The sequence below is a fragment of the Hippopotamus amphibius genome, chromosome 7, assembly GCF_030028045.1.
Source record: "Hippopotamus amphibius kiboko isolate mHipAmp2 chromosome 7, mHipAmp2.hap2, whole genome shotgun sequence".
Classification (NCBI taxonomy): Eukaryota; Metazoa; Chordata; class Mammalia; order Artiodactyla; family Hippopotamidae; genus Hippopotamus; species Hippopotamus amphibius.
In genome coordinates this window covers 49,069,414-49,090,287 of record NC_080192.1, presented here as the reverse complement: position 1 = coordinate 49,090,287, position 20,874 = coordinate 49,069,414, and the positions used below count along the sequence as shown (strand labels likewise).

Sequence of the window (20,874 nt, the reverse complement as noted above, 5' to 3'; positions counted from 1 at the left end):
GCGGAGGCTGCGGAGTTTTCCGGGGAGCGGAGGGTGGCTCTGCAGACGCCCGGGCGCGTTGAGGGGGTGGTGGGAGGGGCTCCGGTGGGCGGCGGGGGGGAGGGGTGTGCGCGGGAGTGTGTGGCGCGGCCGCGGGGGAGCCCGGGGGCGGGGCGGAGGGAGCGGGGCGGGGCTGCCCTCCCCGGCCGGCGGCGCGCGCGCGCGCGGGCGCCCGGCGAGGGGGCGCGGGGGCGCGCGTGCGCGGGACCGGGAGGAGGCTCCCGAGCGAATCGGCCGTGGCGGCGCAGCCCGCTCCCCCGCGCCCCATGTGAGGGAATCGGGGAGGCCCGCGGCGCGCCGGGGAGGGCGAGGCATGTGCACGGGCCGGAGGGTGCTGCGGCCGCCCGAGGAAGAGGAGGACGGCGGCGGCGGCGGCGAGGAGAGCGGGGGGCTCGCGGCGGCGGGCCCGGGCCGAGGGGATGCAGCGGGCTGTGTGTGTCTGGCCGTAGCTGACGCGAGGCGGCGAGGCGGCGCCGGAGACCCGCGAGCGCGGCGGCCAGGAGGCGGCGGCGGTGGCGGCGGCCGCGAGAAGTAGCAGCAGGACGGGCGGCGGCGGCGGCGGAGGGGACGGCAGCCCTGAGATCTGAGATGCATGTTCCTCTCCAGCGGCCATGTTAACCAGGAAACCTTCGGCCGCCGCTCCCGCCGCCTACCCGACGGGTAAGGAGGCCCGGCGCCGCGGCCCCCCGCGGCCAGCGGGACCTCGAACAAAGTCTGCGCGGCGGCTGGGCGGCGCGGGGTCCCCGGGCGGACGGCGCGTCCTCGCCTCGGCTCCGCGCATTGTTGCACGCGGGCCCCGAGGCTCCTCGGGGCCGGCCCGGGCCTCCGCCGCCGGGGGCTCGGAGTGTCGGCGGCGCCCGGGTGGGCAGTCCCGCCCGGCTCCCGGCCTGCGGCCGCCCGCAGCCTGAGCCACCGGCCCGGGCCCTGCCCGCCTGCCCCACGGGGTCGCGAACTCGTCCGCGCGCCGGGGGCCCGACTTAACTTTGCAGCCGCCCGAGCCCCGCCCGCGGGCGCGCCGGGCATCTGCGTCCCGGGCATCTGCGTCCCGGGCCTCCCGCCGCTCCCCGGACGCCCGCGCTCACGGTCCCCGGCTGAGCCCCGGGGAGAGCGGGCTCCGCAGCCCGGAGGGGTGGGGTGGGGCGGGGCGGGGCCACGGGGTCCGGGTGACTTTCTCCCCCTTGACCCTCTTTTGTCTCCTCCCGCGCGTGGCTGCCAGGCCGAGGAGGGGACAGCGTCGTTCGCCAGCTGCAGGCGTCCCCGGGGCTCGGTGCGGGGGCCCCCCGGAGCGGAGTGGGGACCGGCCCGCCCTCCCCCATCGCCCTGCCGCCTCTCCGCGCCAGCAACGCTGCCACCGCAGCCCACACGGTGAGACCCAGCCCGCGGGCGGCGGGCGGCGGGGGCCCCTGGGCACGAGCAGCCGGACTTGGGGGTCCTGCGGCCGGGAGCGGGGAGAGAGGTCGAAGTGCGAGTGTCTCCACGCCCGTGGCGTGTCCGGGACGCCGCCCTCTGGAACTCGAGCGAGGCCAAAGCTGCAGCCACAAAGGAGGATTCGTGGCGTGGGCGCCTCACTCCCCCTCCGGAGCCCGCCCGCCCCTGCGCTCCTCTTCCTCGGAACTTCCTCCTGCTCGCTATCCTTCTCTCTTTCCTCCCTTTTTTCCGCCCTTGCTTCCTCGAGCTCCTTTCCCTGACCCGATAAACATCCCTCCTCCTCCACCACCACGTTGGGTCCTGGGTATTTATAGAAACAGATACGTGTTAGGGGACAGCCAGGCCGTCCTGCCCGGAAAATCGATCCCCCAAAGAGCCTCCCAGGCCTGGCTCCAGCCAGCAGGGAGCACCGCCAATTGTCCCTCGCGTGTGGAAGCATGTTTTATGAGTGCTACAGGTTTGAGCACGGCAGAAATTGTAATTAACGAAGAGCTGCAGCAGTCCAAATTAACAAGCCGCCCTTGTAGGATTCTGCAGTTGGATATTATTCAGAAGGAAAGGGCCAGCTTTGCTTCGGAAGGAGGTGGGAAGGGCAGGACACCTGACAGGTGCTGTGGTCCCTCAGAGGGCTGAGCGGGAGCTGGGAGACCAGCGTGGGACTGGTGGCTGCAGAGATCAGCGAATTGGACTGGACTTCAGCCTGTACCTTTTCTCAGCTCCTAGAGATAGTCCTTGGATGGTGGCTTACAGCCTAGCAGAGATGTGCACTGGAGGAGGAGGTGGTTTCCAGGGTCTTGTTTACGATTGGATCTTCCGGAGGAACCGCCTAAGATGGTTCTGTATAAGGGGTGCTTGCTAGGGATATGGCTTTGTTTGCCAACTGAAAGTTAAGTTCTTGTGGAAAAGGCCATTTCTAGCCTTCAGAGGAGCAGCTCTGAGGGTCGTGTGTTATGGGGAAACTTGTTTATCGGGAGAATTTGTAAGGGAATGGCTAGCGTTGAATATTTTCTCTTAGACCTGGACACCTGTGTACAGTTCCACAGGAAAATGTTTTCTTGTTATATTTTCTTTCTCGCTCTCCTCTTTCTGCCTCTCCTCACACATCTAGGCCCCGGGGGCTGCACAGAAGTTAACGGGTCTGTTGTGGCTGATGGACAAGACTCAGTAGGCTGTTGATTCTGTGTGTTAGAGTTGAATGTTCTTGTCACAGTGATGTTTTAGTTGAGAAATTGCTGTTGGGTTTTAGGTGTTTCAGTTTGTTTGGTTTGGAATCATCTGACAATTTGGAAAATATAACATCCAGTTTTTTTCCATGTGTGAATGTAATCACATGACTTGGTGTGACCTGGAAAAGAAATACTACTTGGTTTGCATCTGGATTGCAGTTTTGTAAGGGTGGGCTTTGCTTGATCAGAGCTTCTTTACAACTGAAATATGTGATGAGATGACAGAAAACGAAAGGTGGCTCCTAGAGGAACAGCTTGTGGTGGACAAGAAATGAAAACATGTGTGGGTGCTTCTTGGGACTCCTAATGATGGTGGTTATATTTTGCTGTGGTATCTATCCGATTTACCTGTGTTTAACTTACCTAAACTTCAGCATGCTATTGATCATTAGAAGCTTGGTTTTGAAAGTATGAATGTGGGTTTTGGTTGTTCTTTAGTTTTGATTTTACTTGCACAACATTGCAGACTTCCTCGAACAGGCAAGTGTCACTAAAAGGACCACAGGGTTTATCTGGTTCTAGTCCTTCATTTTACAGATGAGGAAAGAGTCAGACAAATTTAACTGGTTTGGTCAAGATTCCTGAGCCAATGCCTATCAAGGCTGGAGTTAAAGCCCAGGCCCTCCTGAGTCCAACTTTAACATGCGGTTTGACTGCTAATTCCACGAAATTGTATTGGTTTTGTTATAAATGCAAAAACGTTAGCAGATCCATGTTTCCATATGTCTTTCAGGTTTTTATAAGTTTTTAATTCCACTGCAGTTACAACTAGGAAGAGCTATTTTTGGATGAGTCGGGGGAAGGACGTTAAGGAGAGGAAAATAATCTTGCTGTGTCTGTCCATATTTTCTCTTGTAAATGATGTAGTAGGTGGATAAATATATGACTATAAGGATTGTAAACTTTGGAATTCATCTAGTGCATTGCCCTTTTGTTCCCTATCTCCGTGGCTATATGGTATACTTAGTCATTTTGTTTATCTCTGTTTGTCCTAAAAGTGTACCCAGTAACTATTTTGATTCCTATTAGCTTTTTTCTTTTTAATGTATGGAAGATAGTAATGTGATTATTTTTTAAATTCAGAAATATTAGTATTGTATCACTTTCATAAATGTTTAAAGCATTCTCCAATTACCAGTTTTACCTTTATAAAATAATCGGAGTTAAAGAAGAATGAATAGTCCCATTTAAAAAATAGTAGTGTTTGGTAGAAGAAAAAGTAGACATTTGACTCGGGGCCACACAGACCATCAGTGCATTTGAGGAGGAGCTAAAATTCCAATCTTTTTGGACTCAGTTCTTTTCCCATAACACTATACAGTATTTCTGAGATGACTTCAGCAAAGTTTTAAAACTCCCAGAAATGTTAGCACAGTGACGTATGTGCTATTTTCCCTTTTATTTTTGGAAGAGATTAAAACTACCAAATTGGCTAGACTATTGTTCTTACATAATTTTTAATACTAAAATATTTCATGGTCGAAGAGGGCTTTTGTAGGTCTCTGTGCTTTAACGCGTACACCATAGGTAGCTACCAATTACATTCATCCAGTGTATATTTTTAAATTGGACAGGCACTGTGCTAGGTAGGCGTTGGCAAACAGGAAAAAGCCAGTGAGAGGTTTTAAACATTCTTAAGTTTATGGTGTAGTCCTGGCATATGTATTCTGGAAATGTTTTGGCATTTCTGGGGTTTTTTCCCCCTTTTTTATAGACCGACCTGGGTTGTGATTGTAGAGTCCTACAGTGTTTAAGACTCCAAATCCTCCTTTACTAGAGCCTCTAAAATGAATCTCCTTAACATCTGGAAAGTTTTTAAGATTCCATATGTCCCTTTTAGGTGTTTAGTTGATCTATTCTGCTGCAAGTACTCTTTAACAGGCTGTCATTTGCCTCCAGGTCTTTGCTGAGGCACTGTAAGCCTAACATCTTGTGACTTGGGTCACCAGAGACAAATCTCGATTCCCTGGATGTTAAACTTCATGTTTTCTTATGAAGGTACAAGGTAGTTCTCGAGAATAACTCGGAGACATGCGAATTAACAAGGAGTTATTGATGTGTGTTCTGTCGTTCGGCAGAAGTTGACCGAGTGCTTACTGTATGTTGGTTTTATGTCAATAAGGACTTAAAAAGATAAGAGGTGACCCCACCCTGGAATTGCTCACAGCCAGGTGTGAGAACAAGTGTGGGAAATGAAGTTAAGTGTTTTAGTTTTTGGTATACCAGTGCTCTGTAAGCACCTTGGAAGGGAAAGGGACCATTTCACAGAAGAGGTGAGAGTTGAACTGGGCATTGAAAAGTGAGTAGGAGTTTACCATGTAGCCCTGGTTAGGAAGGAGATTCCATGTAGCCCTGGTTAGGAAGGAGATTCCAAGCAGCATTTGGAAAGGACAATAATTCTAGCTCTCCTTTACTCAGCACTATACTTAGCTCTCTATACCTTTTACCTTGTTTAATCCTCCTAATGGCCCTCATGAAGTAGCTTTGTTACTTTCTTTTTACAGGTAAGGACACTGAGGTTCAGAGAGATTAAATAAATTGCCCAAGGTCACACAGTAAGTGGTAGAGCTGGAAAATCCCTGGACACCTAACCATTATGAAACATGACCTCACCAAAAAAGAGGAATGTAAAAGAGTGTGGTGTCTCCGTGGGTCTTGGGGAATCCAGCTAATTATTCTTGGAAAGAACATGACAGTGGTAGGTGACACTGGAAGGACTCAGGTCCTATAGGCTCTACATTTTAGAACCTCATGTTCTTGCATGTAAGTTCTCATATTATCTGTGGAAATGGGGTGCCTGTGTGGGCCTTAAGCCAAAGCAAGGGCAGTGTCAGAATGACACTTCTCAGTGTTAACTCCAGAAGCACCATGGAGAGAAGAGACTTGAGGAATTCTAGATGTAGAAGCAAGGGGACGTGTTAGGAGGCTGCTTCAGCTGTCCCAGTGAGAGACAAGGAGGCGTGGGTGGAGGGGAATGGGGCAGATAGGAATGACAGGCTCCACGGTGACTTGAGAAGGTGTGGAGACATGGAGACAGATTGAGTGACTCTTCGGGGGTGAAGCCTTTTGTTGATTAGAAATTGGGGGTTACGGGAGGAGGGAATGGTTTCGGTAGAGAAAGTGTGAGTTGAGTTTGAGTTGCTTGTGGGAAAGGTGGCGGATCTGTAGTCGGGCATGGGCAGGCTTGAGCTCAGGAGACATGGACTGGGCTCCGTGGGGCTAGAGGTGTACACGGGGAGGATGGCAGCCCCTGGGGGGTTGCTTGCGCCCTGGCTGTGATCACGGTCGACCAGGGAGAGTTATGGGAGTGAGAAGCCACCGGTGACTTGAGGCTTGATCCCATGGGAACCCGGGAACCTTCCTTCGTTGCTGCTGCAGAAGAGACCAAGAGAAAGTAGTTGGGGGGACAGGAGGTGATCCAGTTAATTGGCCAGTTGTCTTTCATTCTAGTCACTCAGCTTTTGTGATGATATTTTAAATTATGCAGAACATTAAAATTGCTATTGCAGAGACTGAAGTCAGTTTTTGCAGCTCAGAATGTTTTACTTTGTCCTCTTTTTAGGAGTTCCTAAAGCCCCAAGGTTAATTTTGTCCCCAGTGAAGCCTCATGCTTTTTGTAAGATGTGTACTGGTAATGTCGGTTTTTATTCTGAAATCTCTCCATGCTGCCCTGAAGAGAATGGTTTTCTAGGAGACACATATTTCTAATTTCAGGTCCTTTTATTTCCCGGTGGTTGAAAGACCACAGTGGAGAGGCAGAGAGGTGCAGAGAGTGAGGCTTGGGAACAAAAAGCAATGGACAAGCCTGTACTACTTTTGTACATACCCAGGACTTTGCTAATTCATTTTTATGAACTGCTTTGCTTTTGGCATAGAACGAGGAGAAAATCAGCTGCCTAGCTCCCCTGCCTGAAGACACTTTCACTTAGCATGGCATATCATCCGTGAGTTTAATAAGAGGGTTCAACTAGAAGTCTCCCGGAAATCTGAGAAATAAAATTCCCCCGTCAGTGAAATCACACTTCAGACAGGCCCGAGTACCATCCTATATTCTGCTTTGTTTTAGATTACAGAAAGAGAGCACGTGCCTCAGATAGTCCCCGTGCGTGCTGTGCACCAGTGAAAGAAAGTTTTTGAAGGTCTTGGTCTCCTAGTGAGAAGGACTTGGAATTTCATTTTATAACCTAGGTAGTCCCAAGCCATTTCCTGAATACAGAGCACTTTTATGCATTTAGTGATATGTAAAACCCAGGGATTTAGGAGGAGATAATGGGGAAAATACAGATAGCAGGGGACTTGAGCTAGCTGATCGTGAGCGCCTATGGGGCAGGGACTCTGTCACACGCGTGGCTGGACCTCAGCTAACACTGGCTGAATGAATGAGGTGGACTGCGCCCGGCAAGTCGATCTCTATGCTTTCATGTAAAAATCACCTAGTGGGGAGCTTTTAAGGCTTGTGAGTGATTGTCTGAGGCTGGCAAGAATTCCTAACTGGGAGGGGATTCTGGCTGCTAGTCCTCTTTTCCACCCCTCACCTCTTGGCCATAATAATGCTTGAAAGAAATCCCAAGTAGATTCTCAGTAGGAAGGCTGAGGCCCCTTGGCGGAGGTACGCCATCAGTTTTGTTCAGACAGTTCAGACACGAAAGTTGGGAGATGGTGGGTGTGCCTGAAATAGAAATCGCTACTTTGTATTCCTTGTCGGAAAGCTGAGTATCCCAGCAGCCTGGAGAAATACATGTCTTGAGTGAGCCAAGCCATTGACCAAAGGAAGGCCCAAAAGAGGGTGGCAGTTGGATTGTTGGGCTGAGTGGCCTTAAATGGTCATGACCGTCGGTGAAGCCCAGAAACTTAAAAATAGGTTTGGGGTTTACAAGATACTATAGTGCGTATCTACATGGGAATCTTTCCAGCCTAAAAGCACAGTTTTCTTTGCTTCTGGATCATGCACTTTCCTAGGTGTGTGATTAGTTTGATTTTCAAGTAGTGGAGAGAGAGAATGAAGACAGTAGTGTTCTCAGAATGGAGCTAAACACTGGAGAAGGAGTAGTAAATAAGACGGACCTGGTCCCTGCCCTCGCGGTAATAAAGAAGTTACTAAGTGAAGTGTGAAAAATGTTATCATCTGGGGGTGGGAGGGCCAGTAGAGGGAGGCTGTGTTCATGCTTCTGTATCCTCTTTCATCTCGATATCAAGTATGGGTTGACTGGCACCTCTGTGATATCCCAGGCCCTGTGCTAAATGTTAGGTAGCGAATGATGAGGAAGAAGCACAGTCTCTGCCTCCACTGAGGGCTCACTCTAAGGACCCTGAAGACACGTACAGCAAACTCTTTGTTAGGTGTAGCAATTGTGGGGGTCCTTTCTTCCGGATCCCAAGTTTCATAGCCTTCCCCAGCTCCCCAGCCTCTTCTGCCTTTATTTTCGTCTGAGGCTGTCCGTGTCACATCTACTCTCCCTGCCGGGGTGTTTGTGAGGTCCCTCCTGCGTGCACAACTCTTTGCATTTAAGAAGCCTGATTCTGGCTGTAACTTCAAACCAAATTGGATTTTGTAAAGGTGGGGGTAGGGGCGGATCTATAAAATATTGCTCTTGAACAGACAGACCTCTTGCAGTCTGTTGATGTTCCCTTTCTGAATTCCAGATTGGCGGCAGTAAGCACACAATGAATGACCACCTACACGTCGGCAGCCACGGCCACGGACAGATCCAGGTTCAGCAGCTGTTTGAGGATAACAGTAACAAGCGGACCGTGCTCACGACACAACCAAATGGGCTTACGACGGTGGGCAAAACGGGGTTGCCGGTGGTGCCGGAGCGGCAGCTGGAGAGCATCCACAGACGCCAGGGGAGCTCCACCTCTCTGAAGTCTCTGGAAGGCATGGGGAAGGTGAAAGCCACCCCCATGACACCTGAGCAAGCGATGAAGCAATACATGCAAAAACTAACCAGCTTTGAACACCACGAGATTTTCAGCTACCCTGAAATATACTTCTTGGGTCCAAACGCAAAGAAGCGCCAGGGCATGACAGGTGGGCCCAACAACGGTGGCTACGATGATGACCAAGGATCCTATGTGCAGGTGCCCCACGATCACGTGGCTTACAGGTACGAGGTCCTCAAGGTCATTGGGAAGGGGAGCTTTGGGCAGGTGGTCAAGGCCTATGACCACAAAGTCCACCAGCACGTGGCCCTGAAGATGGTGCGGAACGAGAAGCGTTTCCACCGGCAGGCGGCCGAGGAGATCCGCATCCTGGAGCACCTGCGGAAGCAGGACAAGGACAACACCATGAACGTCATCCACATGCTGGAGAACTTCACCTTCCGCAACCACATCTGCATGACGTTCGAGCTGCTCAGCATGAACCTCTACGAGCTCATCAAGAAGAACAAGTTCCAGGGCTTCAGCCTGCCTTTGGTTCGCAAGTTCGCCCACTCCATCCTGCAGTGCCTGGACGCTTTGCACAAAAACAGGATCATTCACTGTGACTTGAAGCCCGAGAACATTTTGTTGAAGCAGCAGGGTAGAAGTGGGATTAAAGTGATTGATTTTGGCTCCAGTTGTTATGAGCATCAGCGGGTCTACACGTACATCCAGTCCCGTTTTTACCGGGCCCCGGAGGTCATCCTCGGCGCCAGGTACGGCATGCCCATCGACATGTGGAGCCTGGGCTGCATCCTGGCGGAGCTCCTGACTGGCTACCCCCTCTTGCCCGGGGAAGACGAAGGGGACCAGCTGGCCTGTATGATTGAACTGCTGGGCATGCCCTCCCAGAAACTGCTGGATGCATCCAAACGAGCCAAAAATTTTGTGAGCTCCAAGGGTTATCCCCGCTACTGCACTGTCACGACTCTTTCAGACGGCTCCGTGGTTCTCAACGGAGGCCGCTCCCGGAGGGGGAAACTGAGGGGCCCACCGGAGAGCAGAGAGTGGGGGAATGCACTGAAGGGGTGTGACGATCCCCTCTTCCTTGACTTCTTAAAACAGTGTTTAGAATGGGATCCTGCGGTTCGCATGACCCCTGGCCAGGCTTTGCGGCATCCCTGGCTGAGGAGGCGGCTGCCAAAGCCTCCGACGGGGGAGAAGACGTCAGTGAAAAGGATCACCGAGAGCACTGGTGCTATCACATCCATTTCCAAGTTACCTCCACCTTCCAGCTCAGCTTCCAAACTGAGGACTAATTTGGCACAGATGACAGATGCCAATGGGAATATTCAGCAGAGGACAGTGTTGCCAAAACTTGTTAGCTGAGCTGAGTCCCCCAATGCTGGTAATTCTGAAAGATACGACATTGCTGAGCCTTATTGGGTTGAAAAGGAGTCGCTCAGACCTGTTTTTATTTGCTCAATAACTCGACTCATGTGTATCTTTTCGGCACTTATTTTAATGTAAGAAAGTCGTTTGTTTTGTTTTTATAAAATACATGGGGACAATGCTTTAAGTTTTTATACTTTCTGGAACTGTTTTTGTGTTCTAAAAGTACGATGAGCCTTACTGTATTTAGTGTGGCGGAGTAATAAACATCAGTGGCAGGCCATTGATTACGTCATGACTGCCGCGCATCTACAGATTGGTGTCAGAGACATTCGCTCTGTTTTCATGGTTCGTAGTATGTTCTCCCCAAGGCGATTGCCTCGGAAGGCCCCCTTCTCTTTCCAGGCTCCCAGTTCATGCACAGGTGCAGCCTGTCCTGCTTCTGTTCTCTGTAAGTTACCCAGGTGGTAGTGAGGGTGGGAGGAGAACGGTCAGGATGAAAACGATGTTCTAAGACAAACTGCACCTTAGAGATTTTTTCCCCTAAAGTAGTGCTCAAAAACAAAATAAACTCCCCACGGTTGAAATGCCCAGTTAGCATTTTGACATTCTAAAGGCTAGCCAGGCAGACCTGGGGGATGAATGGAATGCGTTCCTCAAAATTCTCCAATGTGATCAGCGAGCTGTTTTGCAAAGAAGTTTAACAGAATTGGTTTTGCACCTAAATTTAGAAATGTATTCCATGAACCGTTCCTCCCTTCTCTTTGCTTTTCTCCCTGCTGTTCCTCTTTTACCACACATCTGTTGCTTGCGTTTAATTTCTTTTTCTTCCTTCAGATATATATGCCAGACTGTTAATACAAAAGAGAGACATTTTAGCTGTGATCATGACCATCTTTTCATATTCCAATTTAAAAAAGAACAGCCTAGCTACTTAAGGTGGGGATTTCTATAGTTCCAAAAACGGTTTAGCAGATTAGACTGAGTTCCCACTTTTCAGGTGCCACAGTAAGGTTCTCTTAGCCTGGGAAAACATCAAGTCTTTAAAAAGAGAAAGGGTTGAAAATCCTCTTCATGAACAGAAGTCATTGTGCTTGTTCGGCAAGGCCAATTTTAACAACAGATTCAAAGGAGGAAAAGTTCAGCCTCAAGTTAAATGGTTTCACCTCTTCTATGCACCATTGGAAGAACCACAGGCATTGCATTCTTCTGTTTTACTTTACTTTCACGTGGATTGCACTGACTGTTTTTGTGGGAATGACACTTTACCTGGAAAAGTAACGGAGAGTTAGGTAAAAGAATATTTTCTCCTCTGAATAAACTATTTTCACAGTGAAAACTTCAGTATTTTATCACTAATGTATGAGCAGTGACATATATCAATTTCAAGGCACGTGGAAAAAATTTTTTAGTATGTGCAATTTAATATAGAAAGATTTCTGCCTGTTTGGACAATAGGTTTGGGGTAGTATATGTTAGGATAAGTACTCTTTTATATGCGCAGATATTATTGTATTGATTGCCTGTAAATTGGTTTACAAGTACTTAAAGCATGGTCCCCAGTGAGGCCAAGAAAGTTTCCGGTTAAGTTCTTTTACTATTAATCCTACAGTTTCTCTTACTTTAAAAACAAAAATAGTTTTGAACAAAACACTTTACTTATCTTGAGGCTTTGTCAGTTGATGGTGGAGAAAAATGCTCAGGAAATATTACAGATATTTGCCAAAAACTCAGTAATAAGATTAGCTTATTAATAAGATAGTGGTGTTGATATTTGCTTTACTATTTAATAAGAGTGTCACTGATAAATTAATTTATACTTCTGTATTGAGAAATTGTAGCTTCTTTCCCCTAGTCAAATTCTTTAGCCTGTTGTACACATTTCTGTGTAATCTGTGGAAGTGCAATAATGTTAGTAAGTTGCATTTTAAATGATGCTCATGTGATGGTATCCCCCCAATCAGTGGCTTATAGAATTTAAAGATTGTGTATTTATTATTAAAGTTTTGGCTTAAAGGCATAAGAAGTGTAAGACTTGGTGTGGTGGCTTTGTAAGACCACAGGCCTCTTAATGATGGTTAGCATCTTTAAGTCATTCAAATAAGCAAAAACATAAAAGCTATTTTCCCCATCCAATGCTCCTCTTCCGCGGTATCCACTCTCGAGATTTTCACTTTTTTTAGGTTTAAATATACGAACCTGAGCCTGCCATTAATATGAATTTCCCTATAAAATGATTGTACATGTGAAAATTTATAGATGGACTAATATGGCTCATCTCCCCTCACCACACAAGACTGGTTCTGAAGATGCCAGCAGTGCATTTGTGACTATCTTTATGCACAAATGTAACCGGAAACTTTTAAGCCAAACTATAATGTGCAGTGCTTTGGGGCACCCCCCAACACCGCACCCCTAAATACAGTGAAATTTCCCTTCTTCACAAGAGCCGCCACGTTCAGTGTTTAGCGATAGAGCTGCTTTTTCATTCTAGCTAAATTATAATGTCAAAAAAAATGTTGCATCGTTGTGATTTTAAAACATAAATAAATGAAGGGCTCTGATAGGCTACTAGGAGTTGGCTTGGAAACAGTCCTTGGTCTCACAGGTTACCATTGTCTAGGGATATCTGAGCTGTTTTCAGATTTAGGAAGAGCACAGTGTGGTCTTGTCTTTGGTTGCGGTCTCACCTGGCTCCATTTCTTGCACCCCCAGAGCGTGCATTACCACTTAAGTGTATTGCTACAACAGTAGAACAGCAGTGATGCAAGACAGTGTAGATTAACAGTAGAGGAGAAATTGTGCCCTTAGTGATAACAATGTGCCTTTTGTTCTGAATGCCATGTTGTAGGGCATGCATTTTTTGGCCTCTTTAACTCTTTGAATACTAGGCGGTAAGGATGGAACCCACCTCTGCAAAGGTACACCTGTCTTAAACATCCAGTTACTTACAGGCCTTAATAGAAACCATAAGGCGTGTGTCATCGTCAGGCACCGAGAAAGGTAACCACTGGTTAGTTACACGGGGAATTCCTACGTGTAAGGGGTTAAAGATGGTCTTTGTTGTATCTTAACATCAGACTGATTTTTTAAATGATATTTTTTTTTGTTATGCTAAACACTAGACAAAAATCAACTGTATTTGTAAAAATTTACCTCAAACCATTTAATTTTATAGTGTGATTAATCCCAGGGCATTTGGTATGAACCAAAGTGCATTCCTTTTATATGTGCCTGGCTCTAGTAAGGATGGCCAGGGATTTTTACAATTTGGGTGCAAGGCACTTAAGCCACTTTTAAACTTACTAGGTGGTTTGGAGTCATGTGGAAGGACTCCATCAGAATGTTAGGAAACACTTTAGGCATCAGTAGCATTGGGCCATATTGGAATCTTCAAAGTGTGAATTATTTTCAGGAGAGCATTCATTTTTGTAATTTTGTTCATCAAGAATATTCTGGTAAGCAGAAGACTTAAAAAAAACTGATTAGGTTGGTAAAGGTTTTAATATTGCCCAACATAATGCTGTGGTAGCATTTAAAAAAAAAAAGTATTTGTGAACTCTGTTTCTTAGGGGCTTGTACATCTCTCTGCTATGGACATAGATAAAATTGTAATTGTACTCAGCTCAACTGCTACAGTTATGTCTAGGCAGTGGCTTGGGTTTCTATCGAGCAACAACTTAGACACGTGACTGTAATATGCTGCAACTGTGTGTACTGAAAATATGTGAAAATGGTTGAATGTGGACTGTGTATATATGTATGTAACAATTTCTGTGAGATGCTGCTGTCGCCACTTAACATGGAAAATGTTCTAGTGGATTTTAATCCTAGTGGCCAGTTCTATGATACTGTATGTATTGTACAGCTGATGACAGGAGTAAGACTGTTCAGTGAATATTTGTTAAATTTTATTGTCGTGGCCAGAGATAATTTCAGAATAAAATTTTAATGTCCTACCTTACTTTTCTCCCCTTTTCTAACTATTAGTTTACTCCTGATCTATTTCTGGTATTAGTCTTGGTCTGGTAGCCTGGAGAGAGTTTAGAATGCAAACATTTTTCAGCAATCACTGATTTTCTTTTATTAGTTCAATATAAATGTGCAAATTCCAAGTCAGAAAGACTTAAAAGTTTTAGTAGGTAACTCTTGCTCTTTTCAGTATAGTCTATTCTTTTACCTTTAGTATTTCTGTGTTCATTTTCCTTTATAGAGCCTCTGCTATGTTCTCTATCATATAGATTTAGTATCTAGCATCTTGCTAGAACTTCAAATTTTCTTTTTCAGCTTTCAAGTTGATAGTTGAGCTGTGGGCGCAGAGTCTAAATTATTTCCCACCCGTCTTCATTCTTTGCTGTATGCAGGTCCTGGTACATTACTCTTAAGTGCTCTCACCAGCTTCCCCGTATGCTTTTTAGTGCTTATGCTTTTGCAGTTCTTATTCGTGGTGGTTTCTTTGGGTCACGTTTTTGGGAGTTTTGGTGGCTCCCCTAGTCATGGCTGGATCAGAAAATAAGGCCTGTGAACTGCAACTAGCTTGTGATTTGTCAAGTTCAATTAATACCAAGCCAAGAGTTTACTCACAGATTACAGCGAGCAGATGCTCTGGTAATTTGTCAGACATTGCAGGGATATTATGTAGACAAATATTTCCCTCTTGTGGAAAGAACTACCTCACATTTTTATTTACACCCCTCCTGCCACCAACAGCGGAGGAGTTACTTAGTGTGGCTTCCTGCAGCAGAAGTGGGATTTGCTAAAACAAGGGCGTAATTTAGGACTTCCCAGTCCCAGACTTGGTCTTAAGATAGTCTTGGCCATAGGCTTTCATGATTGCTTCTCAAAAATACCAACCAACCAAGAAACCCAATATATTTGGATACAAATTTTTAAGAGATGTGCATTATGTATAAGATTGAAAGTTGATGCTAAAGTAGTCATTTAAATTGAAAATATTGTCCAGATCTGACAGAGCAGATGATAGTTCCCACACATTATCACCAGATCTTCTCAAAGCTCTTTCTTAAATTGATGTATGCTACATTCTATTTGAATTTCTGTAATCTTTTCCCTTTTGGAATACATAACTACACAAATAAATATTCTTAGAACCTCAAAGTTGCCTTCAAACTAGCACTGGAGGATGTTCCTAGCTGGCATTGGTATTGGTCTTTTAGAGAAAGGGAAATTAGTTTATTTTCTGTTTTGGAAAGAGAGTGTTGAGAGATTTGAAGAAAGGGTATTTGTGACTTTGTTTCATTGTTGTTTGAAAAAAGTTTGAATTACACTGCATTTCCTTTGGGCCATTAGGCAAATAAACACTTGTCATTGGTGATGCTTCACACCTTCCAAAATGAAAAATGACTTGCCAGTGTGTTACACATACATAAGAAAATTGCATCTTACTGCAAAGGATTTGCTTTTTTGGGTTTGACTTTGACTTAGTGTTTTGCTGTGGTCACAGCCTTAATATCTGTGCTACATTTCATGTATATGAGGGGAAGGGACATAATTGCCATCCCGTTGCATCTCAAGGAAGTTTAATGAGCAAACTAATGAATTAATATTCATTCCTCGGAGGAAAGCTGACATTTTAGGAGTACTAACTAGCCGTCTGTAATAGAGAGCAGCAGGATATATAATAACTCTCGTGTTCCAGAGCATTGCTTCTTATGAAGAAAGCTTTCCAGATCTCAGGGTGGTGTATGAGCATCAGTCCAGCCTTACACATCCCTGTGAGCTATAATTACCCTCATTTGATATTTGAGGAAACTGAAGTGACTTGCTCCAAAGTGACTTTGCAAAAACAGTTTGGGCCTTAGGTTGCAATCAGATAAAGAACTTTGGTCTTGGACAGGAAAGGAAAATCCTGAATTGTACATCACAGCCAAAAATTTAGAAAGGGGAGAAAATTTGAGCTAGCAGTGGGCATTTCTATTATTTGAACAAATTGTATCAGTTTCCAGAAATATTTTTTTAAAAGGGGAGAAACTACAAGAAAGCTAAGGACTGGAGCATCTTGGTCTCTTGTGCATCTAATAACAAACGCATTGTGTACACACCCCTCAGTTACTTTAAGAAAGAGGAACTTTTCATATTGCCATATGTGGGAGATCAATTAACTATAATGGCTTTATTCTTTAGTTTTTTGTTCTTAAAATATGCTTTTTACATTTGAATGTATGAATATATTTTTGACTCACTACTCAATCTCAGGGATTAAAAGTTAAATTTTACTGACTGTAGCAGTAGGTAAATCTCTTAAATTGAAACTTACTCAGGTTTCCTCTCCTTTGCCTCCCTATTTAAGAAAACATAGAATGCCTGCCAAGGAAATATATAAAAATTAAAATTCCAAATACAATTTTAAAATACCAAATTGTAAATAAACCAATTTTACAAACAGAAATATTGTGTCTTTCCTTGCTTTTTATCCCAGATTATTTCCCCTCCTAAGTTTGAGGAGTTTTAAGTATCTAGACTATTTCTTCACTTGTAAAAATGAAGTGTATTTGCAAAGCAACAACCCATGAGCAGACTCAGGTCATTTAAAGTAAGAGCTTATTGAATTGCTTTCAGTTGTTTGGGGGGAAATGTGATCAGCATACAAGCACTTTATGTAGACTCACAGGAAATAAGCGTATAGGTAAGTTTGGGCAGATTTTTTTTAATCCTTTTAGCTGAAGAGGGATGCCCAACCTAATTTCCCCTTTCTCTAGAATTCAATTCATTGGAAATATTGGCTTGAGTAGGCTTAAATTTAAAAAAACAAAAACAAAACCTCCCTAGCATCCATCTTATTAATATCTTTTATAGATTCCATTCATTTGTCCAATATTAGATGCCTACTACATGCCAGGCATTATTTAGGCACTAATGGTATATGTTGGTGAACAAACAGACATAGTTCCTGTTTTTACAGTGTTTAGATGGGTTGGGAAGGCAAGGCTATACAAGTATATATGAACAAATACCTAGCCGCAAATGTAATAAGCTGTGAAGGAAAAGCATGTGGTGCTGAGCGTGTGGATGACGGAAGTGGGGAGCCAGCGTTGTCTTATACGGATCAAGAATGGCTTCCCTAGTGAATAAACAGCTTTTGAGCTGAGGAAGGAGAGCATGGACAGAAACGCTGGGCTAAAGAAGCGAGGCAATTTAAGAAGGAAGGTCCTTGCGGCTGGCACTCCCAAGAACCACAAGAGTGAGAGAACTTGGTGTGACACGAAGCTGGGGAGCTCTTCAGGCCCCAGGCCGTGCCAAGCCTTGTAGGTGCCGTCAAAGATTTTGGTCTTTATCCTGTGTGCAAGCAGCTACGGGATTTTAAGGAGGAAAAGACCATGAGCAGATGGGCTCTGCCTGGCTGTCTAGCAGAATGTGCTGAGTAGGGTGAGAGCAGGTGAAGGGAGACCAATGTGAAGTGTTCACAAGGGATGGCAGATTAGACCCGAGGGCAGGAATGGAGGTTTAGAAGTAGGATGGGCTGGAGGGATTTTTAGGATGCAGAAACATTAAGGTAGAAATAATAGTGGTGTTTCTTTGTGCATAAAAAGTAGCTGTTGCTATTTTAGTGTCTGGTTTGCTACATTGCATGAAAAGGAATTACAGCATCTGATTTGTTGGAGAAAAGAGAAGGGTGAAAAATAATGCCTTTGGTTACAGAGTTATTATAAAGTTCTAGTAAGCTATTTATCTCTTGCTGAAATTTGAAGGCTTTGAGTCAAATTTCATTCATTAATTCTGTTAAAAATTTTCAGGAATTCTATGTTTAAAAAAGAGTTTGTAAAAAAGAAAAAAAAAAAAGAAAAGATGGGAAAAGGGGATTGTGGAGGTCAGCTAAGCCAAATTTCCCCCCAAGACAGCTATCCTTTTGCTTATGTTTCTCTCCCTCCCTCTCTCCCTCCCTCCTTCCTCCCATAGAAATTACACATTTACCCTCTGGGCATTTTTGGATACATCAAAAACAACAACAACAAAAAAAATAAAAGAGAAGGCAGGAGATAGGTCCCTGCCCTTGAGAACTTTATATTATTTGGGAAAACAAGATTAGACAGAAAACATTAAACAATTTGAGAACAATAAAAGACAAAATTCTGAGCAAGGAGAGGTTGCTCGTGCTGCTGCTGGATAAGAAAAGCTTCAGGGAGCGGGTCTTTAGCCAGTCTTGGTGGAATTTCAACTGGTAGAGAGAAGAAGAGCCTTCTAGAAAAGACTTGCTGTGAGGCATGTTATATATCATTCATTCATCTGATCATCCGATATTTATTGAGCACCTTGTGTATATGATTTTGGGGGGCATAATGCAAGGGGTAGGCAGAGGCTGGGGTTTTTGCAGAGTAAGAAAGTGGAGGATAATTCCTTTGTTTTCAAAGGAGAAGCCTTTTTGTCTTGCGGTTTCCTCAAACGTGCCACGTTCTCAACTCACAACCACTGTGCAAGTGTGCAGTCCCTCAAGAGTGCCTTTCCCAAGCTCTGCTTCTTCCTGCGGGCCTCAGCTCAGACCAGATAGCACTTCCTCTTCAAAGCCCTACTTTACCTGAACTCCGGCAAGGTAGCCCTTACCAAAAGCTAACACTGGCAGTCTTAGCATCTGGGAGGCAGTTTTGCTAACTCGAAGGTGAGTGGAAACTGAAGTGGGGGAAACAGTGGAATCTTTTCCCCTGCTTCCCTCCATCTCACCCTCTGGGCGTTCACTGCCAACCACACAGAGAGCTACCGGGAGATGCCACTTTAATAGGGCAGGTGGATGCTAAACAGATACTCAGGAAAACGTCAGGTCTAAGGAGTGAGACGTACCGTGATGGGAAAGGAGCTGCATGGTGCGAGAAAGCACAGTGGACTGAGAGCTCATCAAAGGCCCCCCTGGTGTAATGGCATTGATGTGGCGTTCTGAAGGGCGAGGGTAGCGCAGAAGCCCAGGACGTGGCAGAAGGCCTGTGAGCCTGGAATTTGGTGAGCAAGGGGAAGGACGGCACAAGATGAGGAGAAAAGGGGAGCGAGGCCAGCCTGGGGAGAAGGCGGCATAGACCATGTTGATAAGTTGGGAATTTGTTCTGATTGCCTCAGGAAGCCATCAAAGCATTTAAAGCAGATTTGTAAACAGTCATTCAGATTTCCTGTGGAGCAATACTGGAGGGGAGCCAAGTGGAAATGGTGAGTCTTCATGAGACAGTGGAGCTCTAACCGCCTGAGAGAAATTAGGGAAAGAGTGTTTGATAGGATTAATAATAGTCCTACACCACGGATTTTGTTTAGGGGGTGAGGTGAGGTAGAGGTTAAAAGACCATGCAGGTTTCGGAAGGTACCCTTTGTGTTGTTGTTTTTATAACAAGAGTAGCATAAACTGGAAAAAAAAAAAGTGTATTTAAAAATATGACTATATAAAAATTACAGACAAGTCAAAGTTGTTTAGCTGACAACTTTGAGAGGACTATTTGCCTGTAAAATCTCAAGGTGCACAGATTCAATTTAATTAATCTATTAAGGACTTTTTAAATCACTAAGAAAAACACACTAATAAACCAGTGAAATAAAAGGACACATGACATGTTTGAAAATTTTACATGAGAAATAAATTGACCCCCCCCAAAAAAAAACCCATTTAAAATTGTGAATCAAACTAATGTAAATTAAAGCAATGAGGGTTTTTTTTTTAACCCACGAAGCATCAACAATTAATGAAACAACCATCCTTCATGCTACCAAGGGTGTGGGGTTGGCACAAAACATTCCTTTACTGCTGCTTGGGTGTAATTAGCAGAACCTTTCTGGAGGGCAACTTGGTGACCTGCACAAAGAGCTTTAGAAAATCTCACTTGCTTTTACCCGATAATTCTACTTCCAGGAATGTATCTCAGAATAATCCATGATGTAAACAAAGATTTGCGTACAAGGATAATCACAATTATATCTAGTAGTACAAACTAAGGAAAAAAAACATTTAGCAGCAGAAGATTGCTTAACAAAGTGTGAGAAGTGTATGTTTTGATGGATAAGATGTCCACACTGAACTATTATGCCGAAAACTACCCCCTCCAACAATAAAACAGATCACAAAACCGAATGACCTCTCCTCCAAAAGTGGCAAGACAGAGAGATGGCGTAGGAAAAACAAAGGGAAATAGACCAGCGTTTTAACAGGGGGCTGATTTTAATTTTAATTTTCTTTAGATATTTTCCATCAATTTTCACCATGAGCATTCGCATTTTAACACTTTTTAAAACCTAATATGTTATTAAGAAAAAATGTTTGTAAAAGAAGAAGGAGAAGGAGGAAAAGAAGGAGAAGGAGAAGAAGACTGCTGTGAACCTGGTGAGCAGAGCGCTCTAGTAAAGTTCATTTCTGGCCTCAAGGACCCATCCCTGGACCACTTCAGCGCCTACCACTCGCCGTGCTCTTTCTTACCTCGTTTCCACCACCGGGAATGTGGCTCTTGTCCTCGTCACAGCCTAGCTAACTCCCGCTGTCTTGAGGTCTCAAGGGGCCGCGCTTCCTCTGCGCTCCCTGTTCACCACCTCACTGAGGCCTCCGCAGGCTGGCTGAGCTGCTCCTGCTGTGCTATCCCTTGATAATCCACAAGCCTTGCTTTCATCGACCTTCAACTTCATTGTTAGGACTGGTTAGCCTTTATGTGGCACGAGGGCAAGGACCTTCTTTCTTGCTTACCACGGCATCCCCAGTGGCTAGGATAGAGTTTGGAGCAACATGGGGCCTCAGTGCAAATTCTTGAGTAAGTAAAAGTGCTTGGAGAGGGTCAAAGAGAGATGTGTGCAAAAGGTTTCAGGAGAGTGGAGGAAGTGGAGTGTTTCATCAAGCGGCTAAGGAGGAAGCTCATGTGAGGAAATGGTCTGGTGTGTGCAGATCCACTCCCAAAGGACGGTGGTGAAGGTGGGTAGACGCAGAGAAAGGTGACCAGCAAAGGTGGATCAA

The 20,874-nt window shown here is 45.5% G+C and overlaps 1 protein-coding gene across 1 annotated transcript; it reads left to right on the top strand.

Annotated features, from left to right (window-relative positions):
- Positions 1 to 221: 221 nt before the first annotated feature.
- DYRK2 (dual specificity tyrosine phosphorylation regulated kinase 2) lies at positions 222 to 13,906 on the top strand. Its single transcript, XM_057742287.1, has 3 exons — positions 222 to 699; positions 1,256 to 1,404; positions 8,337 to 13,906. The coding sequence occupies exons 1-3, from the start codon at positions 651 to 653 to the stop codon at positions 9,942 to 9,944; spliced, it is 1,806 nt and encodes a 601-aa protein (XP_057598270.1). The 5' UTR covers positions 222 to 650; the 3' UTR covers positions 9,945 to 13,906.
- Positions 13,907 to 20,874: the final 6,968 nt, after the last annotated feature.